At 40.7% G+C, this 16,488-nt stretch overlaps 1 protein-coding gene across 3 annotated transcripts in view; it reads left to right on the top strand.

Moving 5' to 3' along the window:
* The first annotated feature begins 6,888 nt into the window (after nt 1–6,888).
* pxk (PX domain containing serine/threonine kinase) overlaps nt 6,889–16,488 on the top strand; it is a 71,481-nt gene continuing 61,881 nt past the window's right edge. For all 3 annotated transcript variants that reach the window (XM_084316337.1, XM_084316338.1, XM_084316336.1), the window contains exon 1: nt 6,889–7,138. In XM_084316337.1, the coding sequence (XP_084172463.1) occupies nt 7,037–7,138 (102 nt within the window). In that variant the 5' untranslated portion in view covers nt 6,889–7,036. The remainder of the gene's footprint in view (nt 7,139–16,488) is intronic.

Here is a 16,488-nt window from a genome sequence, read left to right as displayed (position 1 = left end):
GATTGCGCCGGGTGGAGTGTAATTTGAAGTGTAATGATGATGAGGGATATCTGTGTTGATATCTCCTCGATTCTACCCTCCTTGAGAGCAAACACTGACATGGTTTGTCATTTTTATTATTATTTTTTTTACCTTTTTACCAGTCATCAATATGTGCTCGACCTAATATACATGTTTTGTGTTCTATTTCAGGTTGGCCTAGACTAGAGGTAGAGAGTTTCTTTACTAACACAAAGGTCAGTTCAATTCCCGGCAGATGTGAATCACTGCCTAAATGCTTTTGAGCAACAGAAAAGACTAACTGAAATCTTCTTTAGTTGGAAAGAAAATCCAAACCATTAAATGGACCATGTTGTAAAGGTTTGAACAGTTATCTGGCTAGATGTGTAATACTTTGATAATACCTTATTTGTTATTAAAGGTAGGCCTACATGTAAACACATGATTTACTTTGGTAATACCTATAAGTAAATTTGTATTTTGTATTTGATTATTTAACCTTTATTTAACCAGGCAGGTCAATTAACATTCTTTTTTACAATGACGGCCTGGAAAAGAGACAAGACGATACATCACAGGTAAGGGAAATAATTAAAACACACATCAAACAAACAACCAAATAAAATTACATGGTATGTAATACATGAAGCAGAACAGTCAAATGGGTAACAGTTGCAGGTGTGTGGAAACATCTGTGATAGAGTCCTTAAAACTAGTGAGCGGGATCAATTTGTCCATTTTCAAAGTATTTTGCCTCTCGCACTGCAGCAGGGAGCAGCAAATTTACAGATGTGTATAAGTCACAGCGATGTGTTGAAAAGGGGGCATTTGTAGAAAACCTAATTGCTGGGTGATACAAAACATTAAGGCGATCAAGGACACTTTTGCTTACATGCATGTAAATGCCATCACCATAGTCACAATGGGAGAATGGACATTTGGACTAGGGAGTGTTTAGCAGAGTGAATTAAGCAGGAGTCATTCCTGTACAAGAAGCTAAGTCTTGCTTTTATTTTTTTATTTAAGATGTAACACATGCTGAGAAAAATAGTGTATTATCTAACCAGATACCCAGGTAAGAGGTGACTGCATCCAGAACTGAGCCATTAGTGGTTGTGATATTTCCACACCTTTTTCCAAACCACATAACTTTTGTTTTAGATGTGTTCAAAACAAGGTTAAGAGTAGACTCGAGAAGGCCTGTATATTATTGAAGCTGTCTTGAAGAGGGGGTTAACTTGGCCCCCTTTTGGTGTGTATTTATGGACTCCTAAAAAGTATCTTATGGCCCGGTTCTGGATAGCATTACATTCAGGTGCATCATCAAAACCCCATACTCCAGCAGCATAAAATAAAACAGAACCCACCATTGAATCAAATAATTGTGTAAATGTTGAAAACCCAAGGTCAGTGCACACTTTCATTTTACTCAACACGCCCCCTAGCGCCCTTCCTGCTGACTCAGACATTATTTTCCGTCCTTCTATGAAGCTCATGTACTCATTAAATGTGAAACCAAGATATTTATAAGAATGTGTGTAAATCAGGGGCGTTGGTCCAAATAGAAATTTATGGCTACTCTGCTGTTCATGTTTTTTCCTGAAGTGCATAATCTGTGTTTTTTCACTGTTAATCGCAAGTCTCCATTTCATGCACCAAGAACTCATAATATTCAACATGTTTTGTAAATTTGCTTCATTTTCTGCAAACAACGATATCATCAGCGTACAATAAAATACTTAGGATTATATTATCTATTGGAATACCAAGATTGGCTTGCTTAATTTCTTGCGCCAGGTCCTGTGAATACTTTACCCAAGGCAGTTGTCCTTCCGCGTTTGGTTTGCGCGCCCTGATTGGCCTCTCAGCGCCCAATCGCGTTAGCCCTACTATCGCCGCACGGAGGAATACTATCCTCGAGTTAACCTAATTTATACAAATGGAAGTATTGATTTCGCCGTAACGAATCATTAAAAAAATATACCGTTAACTGGAATATGTTGTTTCTTTACACATATGTTGGATTATGTAATGACATGTAATGTAATGATTATGTCATGACAAACCAATAAAAAATCACGAATTAACCGGTGGTTATCCTATTATATTAACATAGCTACAACAACACACAGTAACGTTAATATAATTACATGCATCATTGTTTACAATGAACGGTGGGGCTAATCGAAAGGACTGGACACGGACAAGTTAAACAGCATACATATACACTAAGTTCTCTTTTACCTCTTATTTAATTAATTCATTAATTTAATTGTACTGTTTATATTGTACATAGTCCTGTGTGTTGTATATTGTGTCCTATGTTACTTTTGTGTTTATTGTCTCTTTCTATATACACCGTGGGAAGGGGGGCACGTAATTGAATTTTTCTGTATGTCTTGCACAAATTGGAAAATGACAAAGTTGACTTTGACTTTTAACATGTGTCTATAGTGTCAGACACTAATTGTAATGTTAAAAACGGATACTGCTGTAATATAAAGTGAAATACTACCATGCCTCAATGTATCAACTTTAAACATACACTGTTAATGTTAGAAATGTTAATTTCCATTATTTCCACCATGTGCAACATTTCCTAAGAACAGCAATGTCCATTCTATCAACTCCAAATCTGTGCTATGAGCTCAATTATCCCGGTGCATGCAGAAGTAGAATTGCTGTCTTGTTTTGGATGAATGAGTAGAAATGAAAAACGGAAATCTTGTTTTATTAAAGTAGTTTTGACATGTGATAAAGATATTGTTTCATTGTGTATTGATTAACTTTACATTTGCCCCTCATTACTTTACAAAAGTTATACTGGCACATGGGTCTAATACAGCAATGGATTATGGGTAAATGCAACGTTAAAGCAGTGCCAATGTAAGACTGACTTTACATTAAACGAATGACAATAATATAGTATAAAGTAGGGTATTATTTGGACTAAAGAATGGTGTTGTCTCACCCTACTCGCATGTTGAGGGAGAGCACCATACATTATACACTGAGAAACCACGGCCGAGAGTGAGCTCTCCGGGAACAACCCCACTTCCTGTGCTAACATTCTAAGCTACACTGCTGCCAATTTTGTATAAGAGTTTAATTCCATTTTGTATAAATAAATAAGAACGGGAACAATATGGGAAACATTTTTTACGGGAGGACGGCGGTAGAGATGTTTGAAATACGGGAGAATCCCAGGAAAAACTGGAGGGTTGACAGGTATGGGCTAAGATAGCTGTGCTTCTCAGAAACTAAGCTTGACGATTCTGTAAAAGATCCAGAGATAGAGATTGAGAACTACTCAATAATCAGGAATGATAGGAACAAACATGGAGGTGGTGTCTGTGTGTACATACACAAGGACACCAAATTCATCAACAGAAATGACCTGAATCATAAATCAATTGAAACTGTATGGGTGGAAATCCTATTCGAAAGGGCGAAATCCCTGGTTGGCACAGTCTACAGGCCGCCAGATCATAGTGGCTTTTATGATACACTGGATGGGTGTTTAGCTGGAGTTGAGGATGTAGACAAAATTCTTATTGGAGACTGAAACACGGATATGCAACGAAAAGATGCACCCGTCTTCAAGTCATTCAGTAGGTTTTGTGATCTGCACGGCCTCAGCCAGCTAATCACCCAACCCACACGTGTATGTGAATCAACTCAGACTACCATTGACCTCATTCTGACCTCCGACAAGTCCAAGATCTCCAATAAAGGGGTTATAGCATGCGGGTTAAGTGATCATTATATGATATTCTGTACCCGCAAAAAACTAAAACAAAAGGTTGGCTGCCACAAAACAGTCACATCTAGAGACCTCAAAACCTACTCTAGCGAGGCCTTCAACCTTGAACTGGAGAGTCTGGACTGGTCAGATGAACTCAATGGTACACTGGTTGAAGAAACATGGCTTGGTTTCAAAACCAAATTCTCAACAATACTAAACGACATGGCCCCCCTAAGAACCACCAGGGTAAAAAATCGCGCTGAGCCGTGGATGCACTCCGAAATACTGGCCGCTATGAAAACCAGAGACAAAAAATGCTCTGAGTTTCGTAAAAGTCAGTCAAAGCTTACTAAAAGCACGAGCAGTGAACTCCAAGCCCACGTGACTGAACTCAAACTAGAAAGAAACAGACTAAGAAACGACGTAAACTCCATGATCAAAACTGCAAAAAAGAATTTCATCAATGACAAAACTGAGGAAAACAAAAACAAACCACGTGAACTTTGGAAATTACTCAATAATCAACTAGGATGCAGTAAAAAACTTAAAACCAGATTCTCAAACATAAACATAAAAACGGACAACACGCTCATCACAGACAAGCTGGATGTAGCCAATTACTTAAACATTTTCTTCACAAACATAGCCACAACACTGGTAAACAAACTACCCTCCCACTCAGGGCTTTATGGGGTAGAACACATAGTAGCTTACTACAAAAACCTAGGGGTCCGCAAGGACGACTTCAAGCTGGAAATGGTAACAACAGATGAGGTACTCAATAAACTGAGCGCCCTCCAACCTAACAAGGCCACTGGCCATGACAACATCCCCTCCAAATTCCTCAGAGACTCAGCAGCCGCCATCACCCCAGTCATCACACACATAATAAACCTCTCCATAAAACAGGGACACGTCCCCAAGGACTTCAAAATTGCGAGGGTGACCCCTCTGCACAAAAAGGGCAGCAAATTAGACCCAGGCAACTACCGCCCTGTTTCTATTCTCACCTCCATCTCGAAAGTCATGGAAAAAATTGTCTACGAACAGGTCGAAAAGTACCTAGCGGAAACAAATCTAATCTACGAATTCCAATCTGGCTTCAGAACATCCCACTCCACTGACACATGCCTTCTCTATTTGAATGACCACATCAAACAAGAGGTGGACGCAGGCAAATACTGCGGCATGGTCATGCTGGACCTACAAAAGGCCTTTGACACGGTCAATCACTCCATTCTGATTGACAAGCTAAAAGCAATTGGTTTTGATAGTCTATCAGTGAGCTGGATGCAATCCTACCTTGAGGGGAGGGAACAGATGGTGGAGGTAAACGGTACCCTATCCCCCCCCCTCACAGTGAGCTGTGGTGTTCCACAAGGAAGCATACTAGGACCGCTACTGTTCCTAATTTATGCAAATGACATGTCGTCAGCTTGTGACTGCAACTTGTTCCTGTTTGCGGATGACTCAGCCCTGCTGGTCTCTGACAAGAACAAGTTACAGGTTGAAAAAACCCTCAGCTCGGAACTAGGCAGAATCTGCATATGGCTCGCTGATAACAAACTATCATTACACATGGGCAAAACAGAGTCCATTCTCTTCGGTTCAAATAACAAACTCAGCAAGACCGACGGCTTCTCAGTTACAGTGGGTGACAATATTGTCACAAGGAAAGATGAAATTACCTACCTGGGTTCCATCCTAGAGGCTAATCTCTCCTGTGACAAAATGGCATCCAATGTAATAAAAAAAGTCAACCAACGAACTCGATTCTTGTACCGGATCTCCTCTCTGGTAAACAAGAATACCCTGAAGACTCTGGCAGGAGCACTCATTCAGGGGTACTACGACTATGCTTGCACCTCATGGTACCAAAGCACCTCAAAGGCGCTAAAAACAAAATTACAAACATCTCAAAACAAACTGGTCAGACTACTGCTTGACCTTACTCCTAGAACCCACCTCACCCCTGCCCACTTTGACAACCTAGGATGGCTTAGAGTAGACGACAGAGTACAGCAACTTGCAATGGGCCTGGTCTACAAGATACACTACTACACGACCAAGGTACCCATGTACATGTCAAAATACTTCCCAAAGGTCAGTGAATACCACGATCACAACACCAGAGGGAGCTCCACAAATCATGTTAAACCCAGATTCGGCTCAAATAAGGGACTAAACACGTTTCGCAATTATGCCACATCAATGTGGAACGCCCTACCCAAAGCTGTAAAGGAATGTGGATCACTACCCACTTTCAAAACCTCTCTCAAGGGACACCTACGGGAGACTGCAATTCAACACTGGCCCCTGTAAATATCCTAACCCAACCCCCTCCAATGTACAGTCATTTACCTAGTATGGTTTTGTCAATAGTCCAATGTACAATTTTGTTTGTTTGTACAGTGTCTCCCCCCCCTCAATGTACAGTTTTGCTTGTTTATACAGTGTGTGCCCCCCCCCCCCCCCCCCCCCCAACCACCTCCAATGTAGATTACCCAGTATGGTTGTCAATATCCCAGTGTACCCAACCCCCCCCACCCAACCTCCTCCAATGTACAGTTTCTACGTCAAATGTATATACTCCCTTTTCCTGACTCCTTCTGTATCACAAACTACTGTATTTGCAAATCTGGTATGTCATAAATGTATAGATGTAGCAGTACTGACTATCTGTATGTCATGTATGTCATATATGTCCTGATGAATTGAAAATGGGGGACCCTGATGTAAACAAGACGAAAGTCTTTCTCTGGTCTGCATCCCCTTAACAATTGTGTGTATTGAGCTGTACTGTATTGTACCCATTCTGCAATCTGTTAATAAAGTTTTCAATCAATCAATCAATCAAGCTTTCCAAGAGCAAGGGATTTCAGCAATGTGAATGGAGAGATTAAATAGATAGTAAATTGGGACTGCAATTATGGGAGATGTAAAGACATGCTTTACTTTGGTAATACCTATTTGTAAAAAAAAAAAAAAAAAACGTACATGTAAACACTTGCTTTTATTGTGAAATACCGGAAGCGGAAGTGGGTTGGCTATTTTGACCAGCTTGACGCAGATCCCCTAAAAAAAAGCAAAACAGACGAGAAGCAGCAGCTTCTTCCTGATCATCAGACACGGAAGCCACCAACCCTCTCCTCTCCCCTCTCTCTATCTCTCTCTCTCTCTCTCGCTCTCTCTCTCTCTCCCTCCCTCTCTCTGTGGGGTCTCTCTTTTAACATCGTCTGGAGGGGCTGTTTTTAATTTAAATTATAAAAGGGCTGTGTTTCCCCAGCGGAGATGTGGTTCGTGGAGAAGCCCGGTCCCGGCAGGGTGCTGCTGGACGACACCGTGTCCCTGACGGCCAGGATAGAAGCCAGTCAGAGCCTGCAGTCACACACTGTGAGTGACACACCGGGGGTTATATTATATATATATATATGTTATATTATATTAACCCCACGGTTTACACGAGATCAGATCATTGATTGATTGAAAATTGTATTAACAGATTGCAGAATGGGTACAATACAGTACGGCTCAATACACACTTGTTAAGGGGATGCAGACCAGAGAAAGACTTTCGTCTTGTTTACATCAGGGTCCCCCATTTTCAATTCATCATAACATATATGCCATGACATACAGATAGACAGTACCGCTACATCTATACATTTATGACATACCAGATCTACAAATACAGTACTGTTTGTGATACAAAAATAGTCTAAAAAAGAGATCACATTCAAATGTCATCATACAGCACAAGTACAGCACAACGAAAAGAAGTTTGGCAGCCAACCAGAGTGCAATAGTCATAATATAAATATACAATGTATACAGGTGATTAAACTGGGTATATAACCTGTATAAATGTGTACTACTGAGTAATAGTGCTAATCAGATGTATGTAACTTACAGAGTTGTGATATTAATATGTACAATGATACAGGTATAAAGACACTATAGAAGTCATACTGGCCAGCAGTGTAACTAGTAAGAGTAGGTAAAAGGGATATGTACAGATATAGATATAGTCTACATATATGTAACAGTGGTTATATGCAGGTATACAGATATTTATACTAAGTATAAATACATGTAACACTGACACATCATCATATATAAGAGATATAAGGGGTGTTTCCTCCCATCGTGTTAAACTGTAACTTGTTGACTGTAAAGACTCACAGGGGGAGAAACACTGCACACATCTTTACAGTCGCCGTTCAAATAGCTGATCATCTTTTCTAACTAAATGACCAGACAAGACAGAAGAATCATGTCAACGTTTCCCCCCATTTGTTCTTAAAAAAACCACATTATTTATGTTTTGGTCAGATGTCTTATGATCACCAAGCCGCTAACGTTAGTAACAGCTAAACTAGGTTTGTTGACACTGTCGTCTTAGTGATCAGCTGGAGCTTAGCTTAGCCGCTTAGCCTAGCATGCTAATGTCATGTCAGGCCAGCAGCAGCATGTTGGCTAACAGCACAGGAAACACTGTTACAACCACCACCTTTTACACTTTAACTAGGTGTTGACCTCATGTTGGGCACTATTCGATTAGATTCAATACAATATACAGTGTACAGGTGATTAAACTGGGTATAACATATATATATATATATACAAATGAGTACTACTGAGTAATAGTGAATGATTGATTGATTGATTGAGTGCTAATCAGATGTATGTACAGAGTTGTAGTATTATTATGTACATTGATGTATGTACAGAGTTGTAGTATTATTATGTACATTGATTCAGGTATAGAGAGACACTTGGCCAGCAATATAACTAGTAAGAGTAGGTAAGGGGGTATGTACAGATGTGTAAGCAGGCCATGTATCACTTACTACCTGTACATGTAAGGCCAGCAGCATATTGTTGGCTAACTGTCACAACCACGGTTTACATTTGAACAAGGTGTTTACTTCATGGGCACGGTGTGAATGGACGCCAGGTTTTGTGTATGTGACTTCTCTTTCGTGTTCTCTGCTACTGGTGTTTTGCCCCTGAATTTCACCCAAAGGGATCAATGAAGGGACACCTTATCTTATTGGATGGATGTTTTAAATGGTCACCTGGGACGGCATTCATCTGATCAATACAAATGATAAGATCCATCTCCTTGCCAATGATCAAGAGTGGAGGAAGTAAACGGATGATAGTTCTGTCACCTCCCTCTCTCTCTCTCTCTCTCTCTCTCTCTCTCTCTCTCTCTCTCTCTCTCTCTCTCTCTCTCTCTCTCTCTCTCTCTCTCTCTCCCTGTACATTTGAAGAGGTCACCACTGGCTGTTTCTAGATGGCAAGTTCATACAATTAAAGAATTATGGACCCATATGGAATTTTGCGTTATTTTAATAATTGAAGGCTGATTACTTCCAGTCTTTTGACTCATCAAGATAAACAGTGAGTGATGTATACACACCTCTTATATACTGTTTACTATGTATACCCACACCTCTAATATACTGTTAACTATGAGTATATACACACCTCTAATATACTGTTAACTGAGTATAGACACCTATGATATACTGTTAACTATAAATATACACACCTCTAAGAACCTACAAGGCAGTCTAAAACTGCCGTAACTCTGCAGAACAGATCAGAGGTCGGAGAGATTGAAGCCGTTATCATGGAGGTGTAGCACAGGGAGTGCCATGGATCTCATTTGAGAGACGATAATGGTTGTTATAAAATGTCATGATGACAGCAGCGCTGGTCTGTTGTGTCGCATCTTTATCTTTTGTACGTATATATATGTGTGTGTGTGTACTTTTATTTCTACGTACTTTATCTGTTTTCTTTTATACCGATAATAGTATGTTTTAATGTGAGGACTGTTGAAGAAGAGACCTTAATAGAAACTCAAACTCACTGTTGAACGACGACACCTGATTTGATCTAGAATGTTCTAGTCATGGTTCCTTGTAAGCCAGCGTGACCGGGTCGTCGTGACCGGGTAGTCTTCACGCTGATTCTGGCAAATTAATACGCCTTTCGGGTCATCATCCAAAGGTGGGTCATGGTGGCAGAATAAAAAATAGATACATCTTCTCGAGAGATTGGTATGTGGAATGCATTTACCTAACAGACTGATATGGACAACATTCCTAATAATGAGGGTAAAGGTAGAGCCATATGAAATCCGTTAAATCTTTTTCCAAATTCCATTTAATTCTTTTCCAAATTCCGTTTTAACACTTTGGCTGCCTAAGGTTAAATTCATGATATACCATAGATTGCCAGCGCTATTTGTCTATGGAGAAAGTCCCCTTCTTTGCAGGGCTATAACTTTTTAAATTCTATTGCTACATTGCCATTATTAGGGCCCATTCAAAGTCCTATATGTATTGTTCATTGTGTAGCAACGTTAAACTTTTTCATTCACATATTCATAGTAAAGTATGGTCTAATGTATAAGTATGTTTTCATCTCTTTCTGCAGCTTTCTCCAGAACGTGATATATAGCCCCAAATGCATTATATTGATGATGAAATACAGTTTGATGGCAATCAGCGCGATATAAAAAAATTCCAACTAGACGTACTTCTAGAAGTTACTACACGTCATCTGATGTTAACCGGATGGGCGAGGGGGCGTTTATAATTCCGTGGGCAGCGTTATACCAATCATCTAATGTGGGTCAAATGTTGATAATAGCAGTTAGTATCGAAGACGGTAACGTTACACGCTGAAACTCACCCCAGTCTCCGCGCGCCGTTGGGCGATCATCGTCGAGTAGAAATCTTATCATTATGGGATATATTTTTACCCGGTCCATCTCCAGCTTGTATAATGGTATATACGTCCAAATCATGTTGTTTATCGAGTTATTGCCAATCGATCACCGTGTAGCGTGACGAGCCAGAGTCCCATGACCTATAGCGAGCGCCCGGAAGTACTACGGTCGTCTAGGCTCTAGGACAACCTCTATTCAACATCCTGTTTGGCGATTGCGCCGATCGGCCACCAGATGGCGCTCCTGAACCGCCAGAGAGCTCAGTGGGTCCTGCTGGTGGATCTCAGGCCAGTGGAGGGGACATATGAATCCGATCGCAGATTTTTGAAATATTGATATAAGGACGACATAACGCGTCCTCCGGCAACTTTAGCATGGCCAGCAAAGACGTCTAAAGACGGGTCCCGGCAGTCAAAGTGTTAATATTTCAGAATTCTGTATTTTGCTTTGTACGCTCATTTTACCATCAGAAATAGTGTCTAATAAGTGGGAATGAATAAATGTCCACAATTTAATAAGATATAACTCCATTTAATAGGGCTGTCTTAAATACTTCAAAGTTTTGAAGCTTCGTTCGATGGGCATGGGATTCGAATATGAAAATAAAATTTGATTATTAAAGAAAATAAAAAAATAAATGATATATATATATATATATATTTTTTTTTTGCAAAATCAACTCTGCCTCTCTTTGTTAACTACAACAAGCAATGCTGTTTGTTATTTAAGATGAGGTTGGACTCTGCACTGACAGATTTGTGTTCATTGTGCTGCTTTTATAAAGCCTCAAATGACGGCTTACAATATTTAATGAAAGCAAAGTGTTTTGTTTGTCTAAGATTTAAAAAGGTTTAAACTTTACAGCACTGACAAAGTTGAATAAAGTGCTGTACAAGTCCCACAACATAAAAAAAAGAAAATATTATTATTTTTTTTATTTTATTTTTTTTACAGTTGATTCCATTTTTATTGCTCAATTCCGCGATTCCATGAACGCGGATTTCATATGGCTCTAGGTAAAGGTTGTGTCACTGTGTTGTTGACATGCTGATGATGATAGCCAGAGGTGGTGATCTCTGCTCCAGTACTGGCCTGGTGCTGATGATAGCCAGAGGCTCTGATCTCTGCTTCAGTACTGGCCTGGTGCTGATGATAGCCAGAGGCTCTGATCTCTGCTCCAGTACTGACCTGGTGCTGATGATAGCCAGAGGCTCTGATCTCTGCTCCAGTACTGGCCTGGTGCTGATGATAGCCAGAGGCTCTGATCTCTGCTCCAGTACTGGCCTGGTGCTGATGATAGCCAGAGGCTCTGATCTCTGCTCCAGTCAGGGTTTCCGTTAGCCAGTAATTACCGTTTGTTTTCCGGCAAAATCTGTTGAAGTCCGACATATTTAAATCTCTCTGATGATTGTCCTGTGAAAATAATTCCCTCTTGTTTTTATTTGGTTACCAGGTAATGTACGTTGTTTTTGCCACTGAAACAGAAATCTAGCTCAAACAGAAGTCTCGTTCTGAAATCCCTTGAGGTGCGTGTGTGTGTTTACCTTGTGATGCAGCTGGATGTACGAGGTGTGTGTGTGTTTACCTTGGAAAAGCGGCTAGATGTACGAGGTGTGTGTGTGTGTTTACCTTGGAAAAGCGGCTAGATGTACGAGGTGTGTGTGTGTGTTTACCTTGCGATGCTGCTGGATTTGCAAGGTGTTTGTGCGCGAGTATTTGTGTGTGTGTGCGTGCATATGTGTGTGAACCAGGAAAACAAACCAGGACTGGAATAATGTTTTTTTGCATTTGTATACTGCTACCATAGCGTTATCTAAAATATAAAAACAATGGTTTGTGTTTGTACATTTCCAAATTCAACAACATGTTCGTTCATGGACATTTGATACGGACTGACATGCTTAAGTTGTGGCTAGCTGTTACATGGACCAAAATACTCTAGCCAGCCTGGTTCACCAAAATATTTTTTTTCTCAAGAAATCTGCCATTCAATGAGTGGAGACAGCGTGGAGGTAATGTAACGTTAATTATTAGAGCTGGTCTGGGATCAGCTCTAGTATTTAGCTGTGAGCTGGCTCTAGTATTTAGCTGTGAGCTGGTCTGGTGTCAGCTCTAGTATTTACATTTAGTCATTTAGCTGACGCTTTTATCCAAAGCGACTTACAAGTTCTGTACGACAGGTCATCAGGAAGGGTACAACTCTATCAGCTGAGTAACAATGTTCATCAAAGTGTTTTGCGTGTTACAGTGTAGGTTAGTTTATTAGGACAAGTGCATGACAGTACGGTTAGTTAGTGTTAGATATATATAGTCCCCCCCCCCCATTATTTCAGATACTGGTTGAAGAAGTGCGTCTTTGACCAGCTGTGAGCTGGTCTGGGGTCAGCTCTAGTATTTAGCTGTGAGCTGGTCTGAGGTCAGCTCTAGTATTTAGCTGTGAGCTGGTCTGGGGTCGGCTCTAGTATTTAGCTGTGAGCTGGTCTGAGGTCAGCTCTAGTATTTAGCTGTGAGCTGGTCTGGGGTCAGCTCTAGTATTTAGCTGTGAGCTGGTCTGAGGTCAGCTCTAGTATTTAGCTGTGAGCTGGTCTGGGGTCGGCTCTAGTATTTAGCTGTGAGCTGGTCTGGGGTCAGCTCTAGTATTTAGCTGTGAGCTGGTCTGAGGTCAGCTCTAGTATTTAGCTGTGAGCTGGTCTGGGGTCAGCTCTAGTATTTAGCTGTGAGCTGGTCTGGGGTCAGCTCTAGTATTTAGCTGTGAGCTGGTCTGAGGTCAGCTCTAGTATTTAGCTGTGAGCTGGTCTGGGGTCAGCTCTAGTATTTAGCTGTGAGCTGGTCTGGGATCAGCTCTAGTATTTAGTAAGGGTGTAACGATTCGACCCCACTTTGATTCGATTACGATTATTCAGGCAACGATTCAATGCATCATGAAATCTCTTCATTTGACCCCACTTCGATTCGATTACGATTCTTCAGGCAACGATTCAATATTCATTTGACCATGATTCGATTAGATGCAATTCGACCTTAGGATCGATGCATTGTTACACCCCTAGTATTTAGCTGTGAGCTGGTCTGGAGTCAGCTCAGTATTCCCAGGGCAGGGCAGTTTCATTGAAACACCTGAATTAAATTAAATTCTATTAAACAAAACATGCTCATTAGGATAAGATTTTTCTCTCTAAGAATTGAGATCACGATTCTTATTTTTTCAATAAAATCATTTATTGCACTCTTTCTTAAATTTAAACATAACATAATATGAAAGTGCTTGACTTAAACGTAAAAGTCTCTTGTAACATACAAAATAACTCAAGTCAGAATCGTCATTATTTAAAACAGTTAAGTAAAAAGTAAATAATTTTTTTAATAATAATCGTCATCATTTAGAAATGAGATCGCATAGGTCTATGAATCGAGATCGCGATTTTTTTTAGATTAATCGTGCAGCCCTAATGCTCATCTATCTATTTAACTAAAATGGAAGAACGAGAGAGAAAATCCTGTTGACATTGATGTGATGAGTAGGGATGGGAATTGATAAGATTTTATCGATACGATTCCATTATCGATTCCCTTATCGATTCCTGATAAATTTATAGTTTACATAAATAAATTGGAAATGCAACATAACTAAGCTGGTTAGAATACTTGTTTAGTTTAGGAATAAGGGGCAGGTAACTATAAGATTTATTCTTCTTCCTGCTCCTTTTGTCCATGGAATGATATTTATGATTGTGTAATGAAGAAACTCTGATTGTATGATTCCATGTGGCAAATTAAAACTCTGAACTGAACTGAACTGAATAACAACATGCAACTTGACATTTCTGATCGTCATTTATTGTTGAGCACCCACCAAAATGGTCGCAATTTCGAGCCCTTACAAATTTAGTGACTGCTCGGTGACACTCGTTCACCTTTTCCTGAGTCAGTTTACCCCACTGTGCTAGTGTGAAAGGATTTCCTGAGGTGCGCAAGAACCACTAGCTGCAGCCTCAGTCTATTGTGATAATCTAAAATGGATGAAATGGGAGAATATTTATACAGTCAAAGCATTCGTTTTCATTTAGGTTTTCCTAGTCAAGGAATCAAATAGTCTGCTATGGCTGCATGCGTGGCGCTAACGTTATTGTTTTTAAATGCGCAACTGTCGGAAAAACATGGCATCGATAAGAGGAATCGATAGTCACGGAGGCATGCGATTCCAGGAATCGGACAATTAGGAACCGGTTCCGGTTCTCGATTCCCATCAGTGATGAGTGGATTATGTTTTTATGGATTAAAGGGTAACCTGTGGACCCCGGGTTTAACAGCTCTCCTATTGGACTGATCCTTCTGAGCAAACCTCCCATTGGCCGACTATTTCAGTATAAGCCTGCCATTGGCTGAATATTTCCGTGTAAGCCTCCCATTGTAACCTCGTTCCCAGTTTTATCTCCTCCGTGAGATAAAGACTGGTAAAGCACTACGGCCGAAAGTGTGTATGGGCTAGAATTTCCGGTGTATGTACTTCCCCTGGAAGCTGCCTCCGAACGGACCAAACTTTTCCCGAATCTTGTCGGCAAACAAGCTAGAACGTCCCGGTCATGTAGTAAATTATTCAGGCAAAGCCGTTGCAGTGGCTTAAACGAGGAAATATTGTGCACTTCACACATTTCTATAATTGTTTTGTCGAAACCGGAAAGCCTGTAGCCTGTACTTCCGTTTACACACTTTAGGAGGCATAGCTTTACCAGCCTACTCCCATTGGCTGGATAAATAAAGGATAAATACAATTAAATTGGCAGACTATTTCAGTATAAACCTCTCATTGGCAGACTATTTCAGTATAAACATCTCATTGGCTGACTATTTCTGTATAAACCTCTCATTGGTTGACTATTTCTGTATACTGTAAGCCTTTACAGTTTTCAAAACAAATGTACATGCAACAGCCCAGAGCAGACAGAATGCTTTTCTAGGTCATAATGGCAGTGAGTTCTGTGAGACACAAGTTCTGTCAGACACAAGTTCTGTCAGACACGAGTTCTGTCAGACACGAGTTCTGTCAGACACGAGTTCTGTCAGACACGAGTTCTGTTAGACACGAGTTCTGTCAGACATTCAGATTCAGATAGTTTTATTTGCCATATATTCAACAAGTACAATGGGATTATTACTCTCAGTTTGCTCCACAGCATAAAGGAATAAAAAGCAACAATTAACAGAATAAAAAAGCAGGTATTTCCAGTATTTATATACAGTACAATTGAATAAACTGTATATAAAATATAAATATCTGAGTAAATATACGGTCAGTTCTGTCAGACACGTCTCCTGTGTGGAGAGACATCTTGCAGTGGGAGACTGAGCCTGTTGTAACACAACAACATGATGAATACCTTAACTCTGAAGGACTGGGGTTTGGGTTGAGGAAGCCTGTTTTTTTTTTTTTATATATATTTTTCCCCCTCCATTTTCCTCCGATTTTCTCCCATGCCAATTCTCAATCCCCTTCCTGGTCGCTGCGCACTTACCCCCCACAGTCAGATCATCTGGGAGAGTGGAGGCTATCACGTGCTTCCTCCGACACACGTCCAGCCAATCAACCGCTTCTTTTCACCTGGCAGCGCGGATCCTCCCTGAGAGGGTGTAGCGTGTGGAAGGATCACACTATCCCACTCAGGTCCTATCCGCGCTTAGCAGGCGCCCCGACCGAACTGTAGGAGTCGCTGTTTACAACGACCCGGACCCACCCCGCCAGCTTCTCCCACCCTCTAATACAGCCAATTGTATTAGTGTGAACGGCCAGCCAAGCTGGTGACAACCCCGGAGCTGTGAGCTGGATTCGAACAGGCGAATCCAGCTCACAGCTCCGGGGTTGGTGACGAACGCAATCTCCGCTACGCCACCTAACCGCCCTGAGGAAGCCTGTTGTAAAACAACATGATGAACACCTTAACTCTGAAGGACTGGGGTCCAGGTTGAGGACAACAACATGATGAACACCTTAACTCTGAAG

This window comes from Notolepis coatsorum (assembly GCF_963971535.1).
Source record: "Notolepis coatsorum genome assembly, chromosome: 6".
Classification (NCBI taxonomy): domain Eukaryota; kingdom Metazoa; phylum Chordata; class Actinopteri; order Aulopiformes; family Paralepididae; genus Notolepis; species Notolepis coatsorum.
Note: the sequence above shows the minus strand (reverse complement) of the source record. Positions and strands in the feature narration are given on the sequence as shown.